Genomic DNA, 25,686 nt, shown 5'->3' with positions numbered 1-25,686 from the left:
ATACAACCTCTTTACTCAAGTTTCAATGCAGAGAAATAATATCCCGCAAGGAATGAATACAGTGCAATAAAATAAAATAAGATCAATTCAACTGCAGTTCGATTATTCTGGCATCGACGGAGCGATTTATCGGCCAGCGGCTGGTGATGCCTCAGACGCTCTTGTTTTCAGACGAAGAACGGCACTGCGCTGCAAATGGGGAGTTCGATTCACTTTTGGAACGGGTGAGATCGATTCTAAATCTGTAAAATGACATTTTCTTGTTTGTTTCGTCTAGCTAGCCGTCTTTTCGCAAAAGAAGCTGCGTTACCTGCCTTTAAGGCAGGATAACTCTGAAAAACGTTTGCGCTAGTCCACTTGTGAGATTTGAATCATCTGGTTCGGAACCGTTGAATTCAGTTTACACCGCACCAAGGCATTTAATAATAACCATACACGTATTCGTAAGGTGTAGGAAAACAAAACAGTGGATGAGACGTCAATCCAATGGAATCCTTCCGCTGTTTTCAGTTCTTAGTAAAACGTTTGGAAGAACTGTTCGAAAATGACGAATCGTTTACGAATCGCCCACTTTAACCCCAGACGCAACCGTCAACGCCGCTGGAGTCCCGTCACAGAGCGGTGAGGTAAATTACTCTAACGGGATTTACCGATATGTTGGTCACTGTGTATTTACAAATAATTCATTAATTGGAATTTAAGTAATACATTTACAAATGCCCGTCTGTCATCCACTCGATTGTGCGTTCGATGTTACCGTCATTACGCTGGCTAGGAGCTAGCTAACGTTACTATCGTGACATCACATACCGAGCCGACTGCGGCCTGGTTCGGCTGCTAGCCCGGTGATTGACAGACCGTCAACCAGCGAGGTGGCTTTTTTTTTTTTATTTACTTCCCAGCTTGGATGCGGGTCTTTGCCACTTTATTTGTCTTTATTTGACTTCCAAGCATTACGTTCATCTGAAGACTTGTCCACCGAACGTAACGTTGATGTTGTCAAACATTGCGCAGGGCTGGCCGGTTAATCACCCTCAGCATCCCGAGAGCGCTGCTCCTCCGTGGCCTTCAGCTGCTGCGGGTACCAACCCAGCCAGCTCTACGTGCAGCCGTTTATTTATTTTTAAATGAACGATTAATGTAGTTCAACCTTATTTAGTCGATTGTATAGACGCATGGAATATTGCCGAGGCCTTTTATAGAAAGTGTAAACAAAAGACAAACGCTTGGACTTAAGTGTGAGGGATAACACTGACATTCCAATGACATTGTTGCTGTGCTCGATTGGAAAGCAGTTCATCTATATCAGCTCGGGTTTGGCTTGTTCCTCTTTTCGTAAAGGAGGATTTTTAACCTTGTAAGGGAATTTTCATCATGCTACAGTCATCTGGTTAACTTCTTAGGCCCAAAGATTATTATGTAGATTAGAATCATTCACATATTTGGGATTTGGCGTGTCCGTTGTGGGTGTTTGTCTCCCGGAATAGTTTAAAAAACAAACAAAAATAAACATAAGGGAAGCATGTAGCATGGATACTAAAGCCTTAACACCACTGTGGAGGTCTGCCAGGTCTGTTATATGATCACTTGTGGTTGTACCATGTTTGCCAATGCTCAGAAGAAGCACACAATGTAAAGATATAGGTGTTTTTGTATGCTAGATAACCACAATAAAGATCACTGCCTGCTTTACAATTGGAGTCCCTTGTTAGCTTAGCCTTGTAATGTGTGAGTTTTTAAATACTGTAGCGTTTTGGTCAGGGAAAACACATGGTTGACGGTAAAATGTCCGTTTCATCAGCAATAGTTGTTGTTGGTCACAGCCATGCCTCACAAGCCTACAATACAACTCTGTTCCCGCTCAATTCCAGGTAAAAAAAAACAAAACAGAATTCCTTGCACCCCAAACCACACCCACAAAATTCCCAGCAACCCCAAAATCACACAGAAAACAAGCATCGACATAAACCCCAGCATTCATGACTCACTACAATACCTTGAATGCCAGTTCAAACAGTAAAGCAGTTGGGCAGAGCTTCAACTTCATTATTAAGGAGTTATTATTATTCAGGCTCCAGCCTTCATCCCTAACAGCAGTCAGGACCATATTTTCATCTCCAGGTGGAGCAGACTGTCGGTATCAAGACATAACTCATTATAAGGCATTATGAACTATTTACAGCTTTGTTGACACATTCTTTCACTGGACTCCAGGAGGTCCACTGAATATTCCCCTCAAAGCTTTTTACTCACCTGGCTGACATCACCTGTCATCGCCTAAGAAGGTGAATTTTTTTTTTGTCCTGGGACTCTGTGTCTATCTGTCCATGCTGCCACCTACGTTCACCTTCGACAAGAGGCCCATGCCAGCGCCCAGTCCAAATAATTTTTCAACCCACTCAGCATCTGCTCTTGATACACTGTTTTGTCATGTGCAACCTCAGATAATCGCAGACATTCCCCAGAACCCTTTTACCGGAGCTGTACAACTTCGAATGTGTTTTTGTGTGAAAGGTCGATAAGAAATTTTGTGAATCAGCCCATGAGGATTTATTCGTGGTTTAACAGAGTTACTCTTGTTGCAGCTTTCTGTGGTCATAATAAACCCATACGGCGTTATGTGGCTGCGTTATTCACGAGAAGTGACGATGGTCTTAGCTTTTTCCTTTAATTGTCCAATAGAAAATGTTTACAGTTCCAAAAGACGTCTTCGAATGTGAAAGGAAAACAGATTTGCCATGGTCTTAATGCTGTTTATCTGTTTGAGAAAAGTTACGGCTATAATAGACGTCATTGTTCCTGCTTCCCTTGTGAGAGAATTTGGATGAGCTCCATAGTTGAGGTTAGGCAGCCGCAGCTGGGAGTGTTGTTTTTGCACTGCTCACCAAAGCAACCATGAGAAACCAAGAGGTACTAGGTCGTCAAAGGAAGCTGTTCACATGTGCTTTACCCCTCTGGTTCTCAGGAAGCAGGATTGGTTGATCAATAGGCCCGACTGACTGTCTAGACGCAACTAGCTGATTTGGATGATACCTCAAAGAGGAGTCTTGGATTTCTTGGGAAACTTCTTCTCTTGTCCGCACTGTAAATATTTTGCCTCCTTTGCCTGCGCTCATGCTGCTTACTAAGTATGTTTCCCCTGCTCAGAACACACACCCTTTCTCCCTCGCATCGCTGTTTGATCTCTGATGTAGCTTGAGAGAATATCAAAGATGGACCTTCTATAGCTGACCCTTGCCAGCAGGACAGGCCTAACCCTACTTTTTTTTAAAGCTTTTCTTCATGTCGTAGTCACACAAGTTTATAGGAAACTGAGGTCTGGAAAGGTTCACCATCCCATCCTCTATAAGGATCTTAAATAGCTGGCTAATCTGGTGGCAGGTTGTATAAATGTTTAAATTTCCTCTTTTTAGGCTTGTGTTTTCTTATCCAAAAGCTGAGATTGTTTCAATGTTGAGGGGTGAAATGGGTGTTTGTTTTCATTTCCTTTCTGAAGGATCTTGATAAAACTTCAGAGAGAATTCAGAAGCTCTATCATTTATTAAGTCATCCGTCTTCTCTTGCAACTCTCCGTTTACAGGTGAGCGGCCATCTGCCAGCCCGTCGCAAATCTCTGTTCCAATGGATGCTTGTACTCGTATTAGAGGAGCCACAATAAGGTCCAGGGCCTCGGTCCGGAAAGAGGTCAGCACAGCTTTGAGTGGAAGTTTTTTAAGGACGTTTAAAGTCTGTCTCTCGACGGCTTATGTTTTCATGCCGTCAAGTAGCACTGCTTTTCACTGCACCACTTCTGCACAAACTGAAGCTCTAATTTATTTTATTTCCTCTTAAGAACACTGATTTCATGTTTTGCAATGTGAAAGTTCCAGCCTATTTGCAACTAAATTTAACTGACTTGTTTGATCCATTTTCATCATGTTTCATTATTTACATGATTGGTGTCCTTAACTCTGTGTCTAGATTTTGTAAATTGCTTTTTCTGGAGGCAGATGAGACAGCCAGATGTTCTTTTTAAATGTCAGACTGAACATGGTTTAAATTCATGTTGACGTAGTCGTAAAAGGCATTGAGATGCACAGCAAAGGAGTGAACAAAATAAAGATATATCATCAATTATCTTCAGACATCATAAGTTACCGCCATCTGTATTGAAATTTTCCCAGTGTCTGTCGATTTGTCCCGTTGCCTGTCAAATTACATAAAAACTACCAGCCATCAATTTTTAGTTTTATGCAGTGTTCCACTTGTTCAAAATAATGTCCCTAAGCTCTAAAGAATTGAATTTTCAGTACAGGATTAAGAAGAAACCAGGACTATTGAAGAACTTCCAAAATCATATTGGATCGTAGATCTAGCAGTTATTAAATTCATGCATTTTATATTGTGTGCTGTTGGGAGGGGTGTGTAAATGTTTGCCTCTGTATGTGATGATGCTGTTTAGCTTAACAGTGTGTGTGTCCTTACAGACTGTGACACAGTGGCACAGTGGGACACAGAGTGTGAAGAGCCTCTTTCGAAACAGGAAGGAATTGTGCAGCATTAGCCTAGACCTTCCATCCAGAGACACAACAAGACTGACAGAGGTCAGTCACACATCCTGCCTCTAAAACATCTACCACACTTAGTTCTGTGTGAAAAAAAGAAATATTAATCATGACAAATAATTATGATCTTGCAGATTCATTTTGTGTGTTTGCCTGGTCAGTGTGATGGGGAAGATGTCACCCAACAGGTATGCTGTCCTCAAAGCAATCGTTGATATAGATTAACAATTTGAAAACACTTCACAGAAGTATATTTGAAATTCTGCCTTATTTTGTATTAGATTTTGGATCATAATAGCCATGGTAACTTGGGATTTGGTAGTTCTAAGTTAACCATATGAGCTTGTTTTCTAATTCTGCAGGCTCTGGCATGCCTTCCAGCGGGATTGTGTGAGATACTCAGGGCACTTCAAGTTCATGGCCTCAAGAATGATGAAGTTCTCCTGCTCAAAGATTCCCGCAGGCCCACTGACAGCAAAGATACCGGGCCTCAGGTAGATGAAAGGCCCTTCGTACTAAACATAAAGTGTTGCATTTCCGGTCAAGCAAAAGTTAGCCGAAAAAGAAACAAAAAGTTCAGAGAGAATAAAGCATTTTTTGGTTTATGCCTGTTATTTATGTAAAAGACTCAGCATCTTATGTGACATCAAAATTATTATTCAAGTTATGGACATACCACTATTATTCAGAACCTGAAACTGATTTCATTTTTAAACCTGGACTGTTTGAAGAATTGGGTGTTTTATTTTATTTATGCCTGAATTGCTTGTTTGCTCTGTATAGTATTTTTAGAAATGCCAGATATAGAAATCAACCTCTCAAATAGTTTAGAAGATATGAATATGATGCTGGAGAGGGCATACACAGAGGCACACTACTGGTGAGATAGCAACTGGTTGAGATTTAAGGAAAGGAGAAAACCATATGTGAAAAAGGAGTCTTACGCCCAGATTTGATACCCTCCGACTTATCAACAAAAAGAGTCAGTATTTTTTTTCCTGTTAATTAATTTGAAGAGGAGGGACCTGTGTGCTCTTGTGAACTGTTTTTGAGCTCAGACAAGCCTTGCAGCTCTCTGTGGTTTTTTTTTGATGGTCAGACCTCCCACCTATCCACATTGCAGGGTAGACGAAGGGGTATGCATAAGCAATACGTCAACTTGCAATTGGAGTACAGGCATAATAAACCTACTTCCAGTCCTCTTCTTTCTGTCCTATAAGATGGCAGGAAATTGCCATGCGAATAAATGTTGATTTAGAAAGGGCAAGATTTTTCACAGAATACGGTAGTTCTTCTGATAATAGGACATGGTTGCCCGTTACTTGCAACTGCCCGGATTTTTTTTCTACAACAATACTGCAAACAATACTGCAAATCCTATCCCTTCCACATTAACCATTGTACTTTGACTATTCTCACTTGTTTTCTTTTATCACCCTTTCTGCTTTCAGCCCCTGTTAAAGGCTGTCTGTGTGCTGAGGCACAACCCCAACACATCTGTTTACCCCCAGGCTAGTGTGGCATCGTTGGTGGGCTTTCTGGGCAGCTACATTGCAGGTGTCCGCTATGCTTTGGAGCTACAAGCTCTTCAGAAGGGCACAACTGAGTCTTGTCAGCCAGAGGAAGATGATACCAACCAGTCCGTCTCTTCAATCGAAGATGACTTTGTCACAGCACTTGAGCATCTTGAGGAGGCTGACACAGCAGACAATCTCGGTATGTTAAATTCAGTATCTAGAAAATGTAATCCTATCAATTAAAAACGCAATTCACAATCTGGATTTACGCTTTGAAGCCTCCAAGATTTTCTCACTTCTGCCTGGTTAATAAAATAAAGTAAATTTTTTTTTTTCCTCTGAAATATGGTATTTACAACACTTATGTCTCTCGGGTTTCTCTTGGGATTCATGTATTTTTTCAGTAAATGAGGCCAAAATTTCTCACGTGTACAGATTTCTTTCTTTTTGGATAACTCTCGTGTCAACTACTGTTTGTAATCATAATTGTTCCTTCTGTTCTTCCTCCTCATGCGCTACAATCTCATCTCCAACTACATCCTGTCACCGCAGCCTGTTACCACCATTCTAAAAAACGTGATGTTGCATCACAGACAGTCCCAAGCTCTAAGCGACGAAAGGATTCCTCAGGCCCCTGCGTTTTCATAAGTCCATCTTCAAAGAAGTGTACTACCAAGCATAGGTCAGATGTTTCTGTCACAGTGCAGAGGTCCACTGGCATGGAATCCCAGTGGACTTACTGCAGTCCAGGTACACGTCTACCTTCACCTTCAATTCATGTAAGTGAATCTGAAGACTCAGACTGCTCCAGCCCCAGCCCAATCATTTTCCTAGATGAAGTTGGTTACCAGAAAAGCATGTTGGCCAAACTAGACATTCCGCAAGTGCCAGGAGGGCCAAGAGACCCAGTAGAAGACTCAGACTCTGAAGTCAGTGAATTTTTTGACAGCTTTGACCAGTTTGACGACCTGGATGATCTGAGTTCAGAGAGCTTTACTCTCACACTGCCACTCGATGCCAGTTGTGTCCCAGCCACTCAGAGGAAGTCCGAGGCCACTGCTAGCGGGTCAGCATCCAAATTTGTTTCTAGAGGCTGCTCCACAAAGGGCATGAATCTTCGCTGCTTTGACCAACCCATTCTCCCAGCCAATGTGAAAAAACCTACTCCTCTAAAACCAGGCTCTCCCTTTGCCCTCAGCTCTGAGGTGCCAGATTCCCCTCGGCCCATGCAGACCCCCTCTGATGACAATGGTGGACCGCTCTTCAGTCCTGTGAGCTCCTCTGCCTTTAGCCCCTTGGTGGACTCAAGCGGGAGCCTGGAATACTTTTGGAAAAAAGGCGACGACGAACAAGACAGTGAAGAGCTTCGTAAACCTCAAGATCTCTGCTCATTGTATAAAACCTACTCAGACTTTGCTAGCAGTTTGTCCAAAGAAATTCTGGGATCAGTGTGTGGATATCAATCTGCTGTAGACATAAATGACAACAAGAATCTCAGCTGTGTCTGCCACAAAGAGTTCAAGAATCCCTTGGGTTACATAATGAAGCTCACAGAAATCCAAGAGACTGTAACAGTGGCAAAGTTGCAGGAGAAGTCCCAGTCTCTGAAAGATGGCATTCAGAGGTTTGCCACTGACCTTGTAGAAATGAGCCTTGGCAGTGCTTTGAGAGATCTCCAAAAAGGTGTATCTACATGTACTACCACATTGTGCCACTTGGCTGCGAGACTTACCTCCTCAGTGTTTCAAATGGCCTTCCACGAAATCGGCATGCGTCAAGCATATGTGTTGAAGGAACGGGCCGTCAATGGATTAGCTGGCTTTCTTGTCGGAGAAGCTTTATCTAAGGCACTGAAAGAGTTTCTGACTGTAAAAAAGCAGATTTTCCACAGCACAGTGTCGCGTTTTGCTGCCGATCTTGCTGAAGAGCTGGTGTTTGAAGGCATAATGGAAGTGTGTCAGTTCTCCCACCCGTCTACTCCTCTCACCTCGTGTGAATGGTCTTTTGGTCATGGGCATGAGGAAGAGGAAGAAGAGGAGGTTGTTTGCTCTTATGCTTCAGACTTGTCCGAATCAGTTATTCAGGAAGCCTTCATTGAACTGTCCCAGACTGATGTTGCCTTCACTAGCCAAGCAGCCATTAGTGTATCTCAGGACAACATCTGTTATGTCAGTGCCGAGAATACCAGCACTCACACCTGTAGCACCTTTGCCAACCAGCAGGCATTAAGCTCCAGCACAGCTGCAGTGGTCACAGGGGCCTCTGGAGAGGATTCCAGCTGCATGGTCAAGAAAGCCCTGTTCACTGTTTCAGGCATGGCAAGCTGCGTTCCTGTGCCCCGAGCTGGCCAAGTAATTTCCCACCTAAAAGACCCGGAGGAGGCTTATCAATGTGAATCTAGTTCATTGGATAGCTCAAATGCGAATTCCAAAAAAGTAACAGCAGTTTCCTCTGATACCATCACATGCACACAAACTCCTCCTCACAGCCACGGAGCGCAGAACCTGACAGACAGAGGAGACTCCTCCCAAGCAAACTCCCATTTCCAAAACTTCTCCGGAAATATGGTGGATATGATAGTGACTGAGGCATGTGAGCTAATCACTTCTTCGAAGATGAAGAAAAGTTTTGGTGATTGTGCAGATTTTATTACTAAGAAATTCGTAACCCAAACCGACTGTCCCAAACACGAATTGGTTGAGTCTCTGGATTGTCCTAAGCAGGAAACTAAAATTTCACGATTAAGGCATGAATACAGAGATTCTAGGTATTCTAGTAAACCTTGCCCCGCTCAGCAAGCAGCAAACCTTAGTATTCCTCATGTGTCCTTTCCATCGGGCTCTCAAAGTCAGGAGAAAGCCAGCTGTAATTTCGAACCCCGGACTAGACATACTGCAGACAGCCATCCGTTGATGATGGATACTCTTGATGTGCCAGGTACAGAAATGGTTGGAGAAAGAAAAATATCCATTCCTGGGGATGATTCAGGGCTAACAACCAGCCAAAAATCTGGTCGGACTCCTGGCACGCCTCCCTCTACCCCGCAACAACCCAATGAGTTGTCAAAGGAGAAACAGATAAAACAATTCTCAAAGAAGTTGAAAAGCAAGCTGGCTAAAGAATTTTCCCCTGCTACCCCGCCTCCAACTCCTCACTATCAGCCTGAGCCCGGACCAGGACTGAAGGACAATACCCCTGAGGCAGACAAAGCTGAGTTTATGCTAAAACTCATGAGATCTCTCTCTGAAGAAGTAGATGGTAATGAAGAAGACGAGAATGAAATGGCGGAAGAGAACTGTGTTAATGTTGCCAGCAGATGTTCAGAGACAACAGGTCCCCGTCACGAATCGAGCCAAATGTCTTCTCGCCGACTGTCCAACAAGGAAGCCCTTCATTATGCTGAGCGCTTGGCTTGCCACATTGTGTCCATGGCAACAGAGATGGATACCCTGGGAGGTGCAGAGGAGGAGGGAGACACGGTCAAGGGCGGTTATAAAAGGAGGGACAGCGTGGCTCATTTTTCAGAACAAACTTTAAACACCTTATGGGTGTATGCAGGGGAAGTGGCAGGAGAGGTCATCAATGATGTGAAGAGGTTGGTGAGCACTGTGCACTGTCCATATCACAGACCTCTGCAAAGAAGAAGTCTGGACAGATTTAGCTCCGAACGTATGCATCATCAACACCACCAGCACCAAACCAGTAGAGACCAGAACAAAGATTTGAAGGCAGGGAGTCTTGCCGAGCAATGGTCCAATGACCTCATAGCCTCTGTCCTCCGATCACCCACCTCCACTTCGAGCACCATATCAAGCCCAAGCTCCAGTCTGTCCTCTGAGTATCCTAGTTGTGAGAGTGTCTCAGATGAGTATGCTGGCTACCTCATCAGGGTGCTAAAAAAGGAGGGAGGTAGTAGAGAGTTGGTCCTAGATCAGTATGCGAGTCGGTTGGCATATCGCTCTGTTAAACTAGGCTTGGCTCATGCTAGCCGCAAGATAAAACAGAGATCCTCTGGCAGCCGTCTTTATTCCTCAAAGTCTCTGCCTGAAGAATGGAAGGCTTGTGGTAGCGAATCCACCGAATCTACGGAAAGAGCTGAGTTAGCTGTTTGCTCATGTGAGAATGCTCAATTTGGTTGTAGAGAGTCCGTTGAACACGGTCAGAGAGAGTATTTGCATTTGGTTAACTTTGCAGAGTCCTTAGCATACAATATTACTTGCGATGTTACACGCAAGCTTCATCTTTCCTCTGTACGACTACCAAAGTCTCTAACTGATTCATGTCTGTATAAAAAATCCAAACTTGAGAACATGACAGAGAATCTCATAAGGACTTCCTTCTCATGTCCTCTGTTGTCGAAAGAGAGTAAGAGTAGACATTACCGTAGCACAGGAAGCTTGTATGATGAGGGCTACAACAGCAAGGTGATGCAGGTCATTGAGCATTACGCCAGAAAAATAGTTGATGACACTCTGAAGATAAGCCTGGCTTCAATAGGACATTCCTCCCAAGACCAACAGAGGACTCTAGGCCAGGACAGACACTCTTACACCCAAAGGTTATCAGAGGGGACAGCTCTCGGTCATATCCTTGGGGAGCGAACATGCCGTTATTGTCAGGTCCAGGAGTGCCCCTATTGCACCAGACTTACTCAGCACCAACACCAGTCTTCATTACAGAGGAGGAAAAGGGGTGAGGAGTTCCAGGCAAGGACTGAGAGGCTGCCAAGCTTGGAGATTCCCAAAATCCATATTGATCTTGACCACAGATCAGCATTCGCCGAGGAAATAGTTTCAATGGCAATGGAGACGGCTAAACGTGAGCTAAGCAATACCAGCCTGAATGCAGACAGTGGCATTGGCCATGATGGTACCAGCTACGCTGAGAGCCTAACTGCAGAGATCATGACTTCAGCACTTTCTAACGTCTGCCAAGCTACAAACATCAGGTACACTCTAACTGCATTGACATCAACTATAACTTCATATGTATGCTCTATCTGTACTTTCCTCATATTTTGTCAAATGGCTAATCCAAAACAGTAACTCCACAATGAAGGTTGCATCATCAAACTACTACATTTTTCATAGAGTTGCTTAATGTTGAAAACCCTTAAATTTTGTCCCCTTTCACATTTCTCTGCATTTAGCTCTCCAGGCAGGGAAGCCACAGAGTCCACTGTCTCTCAGCAGCTGAGTGTTGGTGATGACAGTCTTGGCAGCTGGTCTAACCTGAGTTTTGAAGACGAGCATGCAGACGACAACAGCAGCTTCCTCCACCTTAGTGACAGGTAAACATTCTACGTTATGTACACAAGACCAGGCATCTGCTCGGCAAACCACAGGTATCATATTCACTGTTGAAATTAACTTTAACTCATTATAAAACTCATAATGTGGCCCCTTAATCTAATACTTCAGCAAAACGGACCACAAATAGAAGCCTCAAATACTGCCGCAAGGTGTTTTTTTTTTTTTTGTATTCTGTATCTGCAGTTTATATTGCTCAATGATTGCAAATGTCAAAATGCTTCTCCCTTGACCCACGAACTTTGAGTTTTTTGGTTTGTGTGTTTGCAGACCCAGGAATGAATCATTGAAAGAGTTTGACTTTTTTTTTTACCCAAGTGTGTTTTCATGCAAAAATGAAAAATGAATGTGTTTAATTTGCTACAAAAATCAAAAGGTTTGATTCTTTACATTTCATTGGGTAATTCCCATGCCAAGGATGGACATAGGATTGTTAACTTGCAGATTCATTGTAATAATCCTTTACTAAAAATTCGTTCTCTGCAATTAATTCATCATGGATGAACGATGAGCAGTAGGCTGCCGTCGACCAGCTCCAAGGGAGCAGTTAGGGGTTCAGTGTCTTGCTCAACAACACTTCGATACACAAGGAGGACCTGGGGAATCGAACCAGGAATGTTCGGTTCCATAAACAATTGCTCTACTGCCCGTGCCACGCCTACCCCGATTGGATAAATTTGGATAAATTGTGTGGGAATAAGTGATTGTGGTACGAGCTGGGATTGAGGCCTATGCTTTGAGTGTGCCTTTGAATTGTAACCTGCAAACCTCCCTAAGTAATAGTGAATTTGTGTCCAGGATACGTGTGCTGCAGCACAGTACAGTGCATTGGCCCAGAGTCTCAGAATAGCAAATATGAACTCACATCAAGTTGCAAATACAAATCTCCCAAAACTCACAAGTGCAAATCCTAATTTGGTTCTTGTGGGTTTTGTTTTGTTTTGTTTTGTTTTGCCATTGCCATGTTTGATATATTGTGTTATTTATTTCAATTGTCGTTTTTTTGGCTTATCACATTTATATGGCAATGGAAAGTTGCTTAATTGCATCACTTCTCAGAAGCATTTAAACGATCCCATGACAAGTGCAAAGGAATTATTAGTTCAGTTTTCAGAAGAGCCTACATGCAGCAAAACCTGCATTGTCTATAGGCTGAAGAAACTTAAATGCTGCCCAGTTTCCCCAAAGGACAGTGTAAGAAAAACAACATTCTCGTAAATGATAATGATCTCCTTCCTTAATGCGTGATTTAAAAAAAATTCAAGAGTAATGATTTCAATTTGAGACAGCAGGGAATAATTCTTTGTGTTGATGTGCATGTGTGCCATGTTTCTTGTACTGGGGTCTGTGTTTTTAATTATCATAATTTTACCTAAATTAGATGAAAAGAGTTTATTTTGAAATTCTATTGACTTGATTATTTTCAGATTTAGTTTTACCCATGTTTTTGCTAAAAATGCTTTACATACACACTTTTAAGTGTCATATGACAAAAGTCTGTCAACAGCTTTGACTGACCCGGCTCAGGTTTTCAATAGTTCAATTGAATGGTAGCTACACATCCCCCTGTCTATTATCAGTTTGATGTTGCATATACTACTCAGTCTTAATTGTATGTATTTCATAGATAATAATCTGTTTCAGTATTTGAAAAGATTACTTCTCATTTTCAAGTTTTTAATTCCGGGTGAAGGGCAAATGATCTTAAATTAAATAAAGATGTTTAATAGTCTTTATATATGGAGGGGCTACTTGGGCTTCACTGCCAAAGTTCAATTATCCCCAAATACTGAATTTAATTTGACCTCTTAAACAGATGTTTAGATACTGTGAAGGTCCATCATGCCGGCAGCAAAGTGTTTTTTGAGAAAGTGTTTGAGTCTTTTGACATTGTCTTTGTCTGACAGTACATTTGTCTACAGTGGCAGAGAGAGATTAGGAGCAGGTGAGAGAGTCTGAGTAACAGTGGTCTGACATGCTCTTGTGTATATATATATGTAGATATGTCTCCTGTCCCTGAGAAGTGCACTATTGGCATTTTTGGCAGTTTATAATTTCTATGGAAGCAAAGCTGACAAACGTTTTGGACTGTTCCCTAGATACTGCGAGAAACGCGCCGCCTTCGCAGCTTGTTATTTTGTCTATCAGAGCCAAGTTAATGTATCATAATATTTTCTAAAGGTGTGTCTTTGAGTGCTCCCTTTTCTCGCGGCGCTGTTCCTACAGGAACAAAGTCCATGTGTAATTCATTAGACTTTTAAAGCCAGAAGAAACCTTTCACGCTCAGCAGCTGGAATAACGGAAGAAACAAATCACCTTCAATGGCTTACTGAGACAATCATGTTGACGGACTCAAGGAATATGTTCTCAATATGGACAATCAAGTCATTCCTCAGCGGCCTAGTTTAGGTTATGCAGTTAAGTAACATTCCTGCCCTCAGCCTCACTGACACTCCTGCACACACCAGTATGCAGGTTCCAGCCAGCAGGCTAATCATTTACTAATTATACAGAGAGAATTTTGTGCTTCTGTTGCCAGCTGGTTGTCGTGTTGGAGCCCAGAGGGTTAGTGTGTGTGTGTGTGTGCGTGCGTGCGTGCGTGTACGTGCTTGTGCGTGTGTGTGATGATATAATGATCTCACATTTAACTCCTCAACAAAGGTTTCTTGATCACCAGTCATCATCTGGATGAATAAGTGTGATATGAGGTGGAAAATCTTCATCATCTAAGGATTGTTCTTTCACCCCACCTGACATTTAAACAATGATTCAGATGGCCTCAACCAGTGATCAATATTGTTTTTGAGATAATGTGCCTGTTAAAGTCATGCATGGCAGCTGTTCAAAGTTGATTTTGTAGTTTTCCCAAGGCCGGTAAAAGTTGCTCTTGTCTAATGATGGTGATAATTTCCCGTGACACTGTCAGTATCCTCGCTGCGCATTACCTTGCTTCTCTCTCCAGCAGCAATGGGAACAGCAGCAGTTGGAGCAGCCTGGGCCTGGAGGGGGAGGTGTGTGAGGACTGCATCCTTTTCTCCCACTCTGACAGGTGAGTCCGCAACAAGTCTGCACTGCTTAGAATTTCAGAAGCTTCTCAAAAGCCTGAGGGCTTATATGGAGTGTGAAAAGCAAGGAATGCTAAAGCTATATATATATATATATATATATATATATATATATATATATATATATATATATATATATATATATATAGCCATTTGTCAGTCATGTGCAATAAAAAGTGACATGGAAGTGTTACAAATATATTCTCTTATATAACAACTAATAATTTCTGTCTTTTTTAATATTCTTATTTAAGTATTCAGATTTGGAAACTTTTTACTTTCTGTTACTGTGAGATGATAAAGGGCCAGTAAAAGTGAAATCCATTGTGAGTCATGCTGTCGGCTTAAAGAATTATATAACAATTTGTACTCAACATTTTTGAGGCATTTATGAAATCCCATGTAGGAGAGACCAAGATCCATTGAATGTATTCCATACATCACTGGCACTTCCCCATTTCACTGTGAAGCCATCCATTTCTGGAAAATGAACAGCGCTCAACTGGATCCAAGGTTTTTATATAATATGAAAATGATTTTGCAGTGGTATCTGGATTCATACTTTGCCTCATACTATTAAAAATACGATATGCTTGTTCTCCATGTATTAAATGATAGTCTTCTCACAGAGTTGGATCATTTTACTGTCTCTAACCCACTGCTACTGCCAGATCAGATAACACTGTAAGCTGCCTTTAGTCTTTTTGATTTCATTGCCCACTATTTGCTTCATCTAAGTAGCTAAAGACGACCCTTTCATTTTTCATGCTAGATTTGTAATTCCAGCTCCAGACACTGGAGTTGGGAGTAACTTATTTGTTCCGCTCCACGGTCTGAACAGTATGCACGCCCATTTCTGATTGGAGCTACCAGGTATGCATGCATTTATAGTTGTTTTCATCAGCTTGTCAACATTATCTAGTTTCTGTTTGTTTGGTTGCACGTTTCAGTACAACTGTACTACAGAGGTACACCAGACTGATTAAAAAAAAAAAATATATATATATATATGTATATATATATATATATATATATATACATATTTTTGGTTTTACGTTGAGCCACTGAGCATTTTTGCTTAGGTCCGCACTTCAGTTGTTTAAAAACCAATATTAATATTCCAATATTACTTAAAAGTTTTAACATAATCCCTAGTGATGAATATCCTCTTTGAGGAGCCCCTGCAGCAAGCCTATAGTGCTGCTTTTATGTTCGAAAAACTGTTATAATGACAGAAACCATATCAGAGGTGAAGAAAAGGATTTGAAGCCCAAAAGAGTGAAAAATGAGATCTTGCACACCCTACTGCTAATTGTTTATTTTCAGTTTAGCACATGCAAACACAAACACAATTGCTATGAATCCAGATCAAGTTAAGGGGATCAGTCATACGCACGAAGGTCCAAAACCAAATGTTGCTTTTTTTGTCCAATGGAAAAAATGCCTTTCTTCTCCGTCCCAGTCTCACTCTTAAAACCAGCTGTTCCACCACAAATCATATTGCAATGGTTAGAATGTCGCCAAGATTTTTTGAATTAAACATTGTAAATTAACACGCATCTTTTCGCAATTATACCAGGAGTGACTTAGCAGAATGACCTAATGCTGCCAAAATGCGTCCAAATTTGAAATGCATCAAAGTAGAAAATAAACTAACCCAGTAACATCGATTCTGATACCCTGAACACTTGTTTAGAGTGACCTTGACTTCTTAGAACACCGAAGAAACAATTTAAATCCAATAAAGAAATCCAATGTATTTACATTGATTGTGTTGCATCATTTTAAACAGTGTCTTCCTAAAACGCCATTTAATAGTTTTCCATCTGAAAAGGTCTGAAATGGCTGGTTTGCTCATAGTATCCTCAGCATACAAATATTGCAAGATTTCATTTAATTCTAAAATCTACATTTGTTCGAGAATTTACTGCTGGTGCAGCTGGTTCGATGTGATCCTTAATGTTACTCCACAGATGGGGACAGGCTTGTACTCTTAGTCAGATCTGCCATAAAATGTATCAACTGTAAGCTGCGTCACTTGCAGTTGTTAATGGAACAGTTTAATATAAGTAGTTTGACAAGATTACACTGCTTTGAATTTTTTAGCGCAAGTAACACGATTTTGTAGGTATTTGAATCACTGGAAAAGTCATGACTGTTTATTTTTCAGGAGACATTTTAACCACTAATTTATTATTGTTAGCATCGGCCCAATCATCAGCGAAGAGGACTAAAGACTCAACAAAAGTGGTGTCTTCCGGGTTCCGAACAGATTTGGTGATTGTCATCAAAGTAATACCGTAAAGATGTGTTTTGATCGATCTAGATAAAAAATGCTGAGAAGACAAGCAGGCCTGCTGTGCCAATCACTATGCTGCGCTCCTCTGAGATATAAACAACAACAGGCGCACCAGCTATATTTTCACTTGTGTTGTCTGCAACATGATTTTATCGTTAGCTGTCCCATCTTACCCCTATCTGTTCTCGCACATGACGTTGTTGTTGCATCATGGACCTACTCATAAAGAGACAGAATGTGTCTTCGATTACCTCCTTCATGAAAGGAAAAAAACAAATTCCCCGTATTGAACAGCGACTTTGTGTCTGTAGCCTAGGGCCATTTAGACATGACTGGATTTAACAGTTGTATAACGTAGAAAAATATCGGTTTATCTGTTGGCACGTCAAATCACAAATGCAGTATTTGTGACAGGTTGGTTATTGAATAGAATTCAAAGTTTGGAAATGAACTGATCTAGACATGGTTCTGGTGAAAGACATGCAGTAGGAGAGTAATTTTATTGGAATATAGAAATGCAGTCTGAAAACATGGTGCATACTTTCCCCTGTCTGTCTTTTGTTAAAGATTGCTTTGATTGCAGTTCTTGTGGCTTTTTGACACTGCTATTCTTATTTCAAAAGGAGCCTGGATTTTTTTTTTAAAGCATGCCTTTGTCGTTTATATTTACCCCACTGCTCAGGTCACCGTACAGTATTTTTGCCCCAATTTCCCTCCTGCCAATATGTTTTTTGGAGCAGGCGGACAAAAAGACTGGGATTTGGTTCAAAGCAGTGCTGGGTAGACGGATTGAACATTGTCAAGCCTCAGCCACCAGAGCCAGCTGACTGCAGAAGGCGACACATTTGCCTACACCACTGAGAATTGTGCATCTATTAGAATTTGCGACACAAATGCATTTGCAGCACATAAATACTAAACACTGAGAACTTCATACATTTAAATGTGTTCTTGCAGTCTCTGGGTTTTTTCTCAGGTACACAGCTGGTTTCTCCAGGTTTTTGGAGTGGGAGTGAATGGGCCCATCACGTCTGTCAACCATGCCAACAAGATTCCGTCACAGGGCCGAAAGTTTTGAAGCATCGCTGCGGGATAAATGTGGCCCAAACATTACTGGACGTTTTTCTCTGCATTCACTAACTAACCCCTGTGATATTTCTCATCCAACAGTGACAACACTGAGGACAAGGAGTCTGAGGTCAAAGAGGAATCCAGTGGTAAGGATCTTCTACTCCTTACAAACTCTTCGCCGTAATAGGCCGCAGTTAGTGGTTAGGCAAGATTTTTCAGATTCAATAAAAGCCATTGTTAAGAGACGTTTCCTAAAAATGCAGATATTCTAAAAACAAAACATAAAATCCCACAAATCAAACGGTTTCATAAGGCACACTTTCAGCAGCACAGTGAGATGGAAAAAAGTAATTTGAGGTCTGCTCCTACCACTTCGCGATATTTCGAACTGCTTGTCTCGATTTTGGCTATCGGCTCTCTCCTGTGTGCCTCTCTGAGTTTGCCGTTGTGAATCCTGGGCCCAAACTCAGCCGTGCTAATGCTGATTTATCGTCCGCACGGCAGTTTTGTTTTTCAAAGCAGACCAGCCCCGGTGACATGGCTCCTCTCTGGGTCTACGGAAGGGCGGAAACCGGGGCTGACTCGGCGGAAGATCCTCAGCTTTACTTGCAATGGTAGCAACTAATCTGACTTAGATTTAGTATTTAGAATCAGTGGAGGAAATTACTGAAACCTCAAAAATAAAACCACACCTTTTTATTTTCTCTATAGCGCGATATACTTTTGTTTAAAATAAAGAGCCCAAGCAATTTAAGCTTGTTTAGCTGTTTCACCTGGCGAGAGGTCAGCGTTTACGCCAAATTGAAGCGCGGGGAAGAGAGTGGGATGTGAGTATTAAAGTGAGACTTTAATACTGAAAGGGGTTGGGTCTCCTTTGCCAAAACATCTGGAGATGGAGCGTGACCGTTGATTCTAAGGGCAAGCCAACCATAGCACACAGCCAAGCCTGAGAGAAAAGGGAAGCTGACGACGGGACGAGGAGGAGAAGCGGTAGACGGCTCAGACTCTTGTGGGTTAGAGAGTTTACAGTCTCCTAACCAGCAGGACAAATGAGATGGAGCACCGCCCACCAGAATCGGCGCTGACTTGTAGAACTGGCTCGGTCTTCACTAATCAAAAGATTAGGCACTTAATTGACAGTGGAAGGGAAATTGCATCATTAAATATTGGATCGCCAGAGTAATGCGCCCTGATGGGAAACTTCCCTGCAGCTCGCTGACCTCTTTTCACTCTCATGTGGTGTCCGGGTCAAAGTCAGCCGTTTCGAAATGGTTGAAAAATGATACACCAATTATTTTTTCCAACCTCAGCTCAGTGGCCCTCCTTCATTTTCTGCAAGGTTCATGTAAAACTCGGTCGCTGCATTAAGAAGCCTCTCTTTTTGATACCGATATCAATCACGATACGCTTAGGTATGGAAAAAGGCTGACCGTGAAGAAGCAGGAATAAATGAATATTTCTGTTCTCCTCAGCACATTGAGTTTGAATTATATTTTTTTGGTCTTTTAATGCTGATTCTTTAGACAATTTCTCTTTAATTGTAGCCTTTTTTTCATGATTTTATTTCTGGTTATTTCAATGGCAATATTTTTCTTTGTTTGATAATAATTGTAGATTTGTTTTTTAGTTGGGTTCTTGCTGTTTTTAAGAAATTGCTTTATACTTGGGTTTGAGGTCTTTTTGTAATTTTGTTTTTAATTTTAACATGTAGTCTTTATGTATACAACAGTTATTACAAATTACAATTCAAAAACTGTCAGAAGATACTGATAAACTTTTAAGACAGATAGTCATAAACATTTAACACAGAAGTCTTTCTTCAGCTGACAGCAACATGCCCCCCCCCACACACACACACACAAGCACACACACAGACACACACAGGCACACATACACAAAAAAAAAAACGACTAATTTCCCAATGTAAAAAAGCAACTGGAAAATAGTAACAGAGAGTGCTCCATTGCTAATCTGGTGTATTTGAAGCCCATGATGTTGATATGCCTTTACAAAACTCTATTAAACTATAGTATTATAGTTTATTATACTTTTTTAAATGTATGCTTTTACATACCGGAAATGTTAACTCTAGCTACTCAGCCCCCCTGCCATGTATACTTATGGATATTTCACAATATTTTGACTTTAAAAAAAAAAAAAGGAGGAGTTATTCATCGGTCTCAAGGGGAGTGAAGTCCAATGTGATAAAAATCAATTTAAAGTTACGCATCTTATCAGTTGTTAGTCAAGCATGTCTGAGGGCTTTAAGCTCACACCCCGAGTCTGAGTCAAGCGATGTGGTTCCCCCACCTCAGAATCTCAACACACTCATCAGGGCCGCGTTGCACTCCTGAAGGGACGAGACGTCGTGGCAGGGAGTAACTCATGCGTGACTCATGTGTCTCATCCGTGCTGGGGAGGACCACCGAGAAATTGGGCAAAAAGAGACTGAAAATGTGTTTTTCTGGATTATCCTTGGGGTCTGCTGACAAAGCATTCCCTCTATATGTCTATCTTTTTTTTTGTCTCGCCTTTCTGTTCCCGCTCGTGTTTTGACCCATTCATGGCAGGAACAAACTTCTCAACTCAGTTTAGAGTATCTCGCAGTGCCACTTCATAGTAATATCTCATAGTTACTAAATTATTTTCCCTAGAATGGAAAGAACTTGGAGGATCCTCACAGAAATGTTTAAGTCTTAAAGGTGGAGGCGAAACATATAATTGGGTTACAAACTGTCAAACTGCTTATTGATATCACGTGCAGTACTGGAAAATCTGTGTTTTAGTTGTTTGTTTTATTTTTGGAATTTCCCTATAATGAGACTAATAAAGTACCATTTTATGCCTCGTTTTTTTTTTTGACTCTTTTTTTTGTAATTAAAACAGTTGGAACATATTACATGAGAAAAGGCTTTCGTGATGTTTGCCCCCCCAGGAGAGGGCTCTGGGACTGGAAAACAACTGTTGCATTCCTGCGTTTTCCAAAATTCGTTGTAAATCCTGGGATGAAGTGTTTTGAAATGTGTGCTCAATCATCCGCTGATGACTCTCATGGTGACGGGACATTTCCTGAACACCAACGCGTCTTTGCGATGTGCTGAAACACAGAGGACAACATCAACTGTTAGATATTTAACAATAGAATGGAATGTGAGCCGGCTATACATTTTATCATTGTGCAGTTGATGGACGAGCCATATCTCTCTGCTGCAGGGACCCTGTGCGTGGATAGGACTCAAGTCCAGGTCTCCAGGACTGCGCTGCTTGTTGTGAACTCCGACGTCAGGGAGCACTGGCACGGTCCGCAGCATGCGATGCCAGACCCCCAGCTAAGGAGCATGCTGCAGTGGGCGGCAGCCTCCATGGCTGACACACCCCTCATCCAGCTGGCCCAGCCCAACCAAGAACTCCAGCAGGTATTTTTGAATGCATGAATTCACTTTTTCTTTCAGTTGTCTCCTCATCAGGATGTTTTGGTATACGCTGGGAAGTGCTACACGTGCCATTATAATGCCAAGATAATGATGTGCTATTTGTTAAAACTGAGATCAGGATGCATTTTACATCCAATTATTTGGCCCTCTGATGGACTAGCAACTGGTGAGCCCTGCCTCTCACCTGATAATAGTTGGGATGGGCTCCAGAACCCCCGCAACACTGAGTCCAGTATAGGTGGTATAGATAATGAATGAATGAATGACTGACTGTTGTCATAAACTGTAAGTAAAACACCATCGCTTATTTTAGATTAGAAATTGACCAATTAAGATGTAATTACATTGTAGTTTTTGACCTTAAGTTCATTTATAAGGCCCAAAACTAATCCTACAATTGATGGGCAGTCTAATGGCCAGTTGTGATTTGGTTCCTGAGTATTCTGAGATATGTTACATCAGCAATCAAAAATCAGCCTCTTAGGCTCAGCCTCAAACCACCTCCAAAGGTTTGTCCGTCAGCGTTCTTGTCTGAGCCGGGACTACACTCAACACCCTCATTAGCGGACGTGCAAAAAACATCTAGAAGGGACAGGGGTCTACTGTCTCTCCCATATTTACTTTCTCGTTTCCATCTCACATTTAGCGTAGAGGGGAGTGTATGATGTCGCACTGTCGGCTGTGACACGTAATGTTTGTTCCTCACCAATGCGGAAACGAAACCGGCCAAATGACCGTGCTCATTAACCTGAACCTGAGGAATCCTCCTTTGTGGTGGATGACAAGAGTCATGGCCTCTGTTTCGATCGGCAAGCTGAGTCATCGCTGTGCTTTTTCAGCTCCTGGCGGTGGTCCAGAGGCTCCGGGAGAGGAAGTGGAGGGTGGGAGACCTCCTGTACACCTTGCTGCGGTACTGCGAAGAGGGACTGTCGCAGCCCAGAGAGGAGGCTTCGCAGGCGGGCAGAGAGCCTCATCAGATGCCTCTCTTCCAGTGGCTGCTGGAGCATGCCTAGATCCTCTCCTCTCTTCTCTCCCTGCTTCGCGCGCTCAGCCTCCCCCTAGAGGGCGCCATTGAAATCCCATTACCCTCATTAATTAGAGCAGTATGTACTTCTCAGTGCACAGCTCCGATGATTGAGGAGAATGCGCCTGTTGTGTTTTCTCTCTCTCGCTCTCTCTTCCTGCCCGCTCTTTCGTTGTATCAGTATCCGTTATTATCAGTCTTCTTTTGTGATACGTCGATTTTTGGTGAGCCGCCTCTTTCGCCAGCTTACGCTTCCAAGGCGAATCCCCTTACGCCTTTACCCCCATTGTGCAGGAGCTCTGTAAAGAGGAGACAAGAGACAGAGAGGTTGAGAAAGATACCCATCCCATTTGTTCCTGGCAGACAGATGTAAGTTGAAAGAATGAGAATGAGAATGTTTTGTTTTTTTTATTTTATTTGTCAGGGAATCCCCATAACTGCCGAGCCGATTATGTCATCAAACCCATGGCTCACCTCTGTCACGATGTTTCCACATGGTAAGGAGACCAACTGTGCGCACACACTCCTACACCCACCCACCGACACACACACACACACACTAACACCACAGAACACCGCACCCTTTTATTATCAGTGTTAAACACTCCTCCGAATATATTGATGCTCCGTAGTGTTCAGCCTATCCAAGGTACTGTGTTTTACCATCAAGTTCGCTCCAGTCTTCACGAGTACTATTAACATGCTAGTAAAATGCTATTGTGATAATATATGCTGCCATACGTGGACATTGACACGCCCCCCCCCCCGTAAAGTTTTTAAACCATATCTTTATTTAAGTGAATCAACTACACTGTACTTTAACCTGAATTATTCCTATGGGAGATTTATAGGGCAACAGGATGATGACGTATTGGTTGCCTCATGACATTAATAGTATTTCTCTTTTATCTACTATAGTAGATAAAAGACTCGACTGTAGTCTACTGTACTTGCCTAGCAACAATCACCATGGTTATGAAAATACTTAGAGTGGAGGATGTTGAATCGTCAGGTCAGTATATAGAATGATATCTATTTTTGATGGTAGATTATGTATAAGAAACATGAAATGCTGCCCCAAGGCTATGTAAAAAGAAAAATGTGACGATGTCCATTTATCACCAAGCATAGCCCATTTGTCACACAAACAGTTTTCTTCCCAGTCAGTGTTTGTCTGTGTCAGTGGCCTTTGTCCAGTTAAGGGAAGATCCAGTGACGCAGACAGTTAATTAGAGACATGGGTCCGTTGCTAGAAAAACCACAAGCTTATGCCAATTTCATGGCTCAACACTGGACTCACACATTTGTCATCCACGCTACGCAGACGCTCCATGGAATGTAGGCCTCCAGATATCATGACTACCACACAGTGAGCAAGAGTTTGAGTTCAGGAGGGCTGGGGGGGGGACACGCACACACACCCACGTTTTATTAACCAATACACATGACACTACCAGCTACATGCTGAGATGCACTTTTTTTTGTGAGTTTGTGGAGGAGAGACTGGGCAATTCCAGGCCTGCCTCAGACACCTCGCTCCCTCTGTGAATCCACTCCAAGCAGACACTCTGAATTGCTGGCATATGCCCAGGCAGAAAACACCTAAAGAAAGACTATTTTGGAGAATTAGTATTTTTTAAAATCCATGGTAATTTCTCTTCCACTAATTTTACATCCTGACTGGAATTTAAACACTGTACTATATTATAGCCTTTTGTCCGTCAGCATAAAATTAAGCTTAATTGCTGGTATTCACCTGCATGGCTGAATCTTCTTTCACTTTTATTCTTTTTAATGAGCCAGCCTCCGCCATCCAAGCCGCAGCAAACAGCCTTGTGGTCCGCCTTTTGCCAATGCCTTGCCCGTCCCTGCCCTGTACCCCTGTCCGCCACAGGGCCATATAATCCTGAAAGGCGGTCATCCCGTGTAATTTATCGTTTACATGCAAATATATCACTGAATGCACTATTTAAAAGCGTAATAGCTGAGTTATATCTACTATTGCTAACTGCAGAAGAGACTAGAATGTGAAGTGTTAATCTGGGAAGTGGGAGGAGCAAAAAACTGGGTTTACATTAAAGGAATGCATTATGGGTGTAACACATGAAGAGATTTCATTCAAGTGTAGATTCTCTCTGCGTGTGAATGCTTCATCATACAACTCTTTCCACAGTGCCCCTCCACCTCTTTATTTTCTTTCTATATTTGCATTCCGTTATATTCCTAATGTCCTATAGTGCTATATTGTGTTGGTGAAAGATGGATGTGTATACCAGGCAAGGCAGATTTTGTCAATCTGCTTTGCAACTGTGGATTTCAGTGTTAACTTTTTGCCTCTCAACAGGAAAAGTTTAAAAAAAAAAAAAAAAAAAAATAATACAATTACCTCACCTTCATTCACTTCTTTACTTTTTCTGCGTTCTTGTAAAATCCTGTCAAATACAGATATTTAATAAATTATTAAGTTATATGATAGTGACTTCTATACATGTTCTCCCTCGTGGCAATGCTGAATAGTTTACACGTTCAAGGCTTAAGGTTGACACTAAAATTGTTTATGTTGAAGCTTGATGTGACAATAAAGCTTTTTCATGTGCTCAATTTTTACTTTCTCTGTTTAATTGGGATGTGGTTTTGCCTCGTATTATAACACTGTGATTCTACGTCAAAAGAGTTATCTTAATTGACATTGCAGAGCATAAGTTGTGCAATGCAACGGGTCCCAGGTTTGTAAGGTTCTCAATATAAAAAGAAAAAACATGTTTACAAGGAAACAGTTCGACAGAATGTAATCCAAGTTTAAATTGGAATTGATATAGCGAATAAATCTAAATACAAATCTAATTTGACAAGGAGGATATACAAAATTAGTGTACAGTGAGATAACCGTGAGATTTGTATATAAATGTTGATTTCTGAAGAATAAAACAAATACATTTTAATTTGATTTCGTACATAAATGGCTTAAATAGTTGTTAATTGATATTTTCTTCCTTTTTTTTTAATGCCATAAGTGTCTGAATATAGCAAGGTTTTCACATTTGTCTAACTTCACATGCGGAATTTTGTGCATTTGTGCATTTTGTTTTAGATTTGGAAGGAGGTGAGTTAAAAAATCCAAAACAGAAATGTCAGATTTCTTAGGTGAACCACTCCACAAAAAAATTCAGACTGAATTTTAATACAAATGTTGTATTATATTTCAGAAACTACCCATTATACTGGCACAGTAAACTTACCAGAAAAGAATCAAAATAATCCTCATTATCAGAATATTTGTTATATAGATAATTATACGAAAAATATGCATTTGGGTATTTTTTCTATTTGTTTATCTATTGCCGGAATGCATCCTGTATGTAACAGAACTGTTTTTGGAACAGGAAGCTCAGAACTCATCACTTGCAATTTGATGTTGCCATG

At 41.6% G+C, this 25,686-nt stretch overlaps 1 protein-coding gene across 6 annotated transcripts; it reads left to right on the top strand.

Moving 5' to 3' along the window:
* Positions 1-205: 205 nt before the first annotated feature.
* Positions 206-24,864, top strand: akap11 (A kinase (PRKA) anchor protein 11). Of its 6 annotated transcripts, none has more exons than XM_086144854.1 (12): positions 206-224; positions 3,581-3,684; positions 4,467-4,583; positions 4,679-4,732; positions 4,907-5,038; positions 5,996-6,260; positions 6,614-11,009; positions 11,211-11,351; positions 14,333-14,419; positions 17,905-17,951; positions 21,019-21,221; positions 22,688-24,864. In XM_086144854.1, the coding sequence occupies exons 2-12, from the start codon at positions 3,622-3,624 to the stop codon at positions 22,862-22,864; spliced, it is 5,682 nt and encodes a 1,893-aa protein (XP_086000980.1). In that variant the 5' UTR covers positions 206-224; positions 3,581-3,621; the 3' UTR covers positions 22,865-24,864. The 6 variants fall into 6 exon arrangements, with proteins under 6 accessions (XP_086000980.1, XP_086000978.1, XP_086000979.1 ...); XM_086144852.1 differs by lacking the exon at positions 206-224 and adding an exon at positions 538-626; XM_086144853.1 differs by lacking the exon at positions 206-224 and adding an exon at positions 595-626 and having other exon boundaries at positions 3,586-3,684.
* The last annotated feature ends 822 nt before the right edge of the window (positions 24,865-25,686 follow it).

The sequence above is a fragment of the Fistularia commersonii genome, chromosome 4 (genome assembly GCF_037954325.1).
Source record: "Fistularia commersonii isolate RoL2024-O1a breed Wild chromosome 4, RoL_Fcom_v1.0, whole genome shotgun sequence".
Classification (NCBI taxonomy): Eukaryota; Metazoa; Chordata; class Actinopteri; order Syngnathiformes; family Fistulariidae; genus Fistularia; species Fistularia commersonii.
Note: the sequence above shows the minus strand (reverse complement) of the source record. Positions and strands in the feature narration are given on the sequence as shown.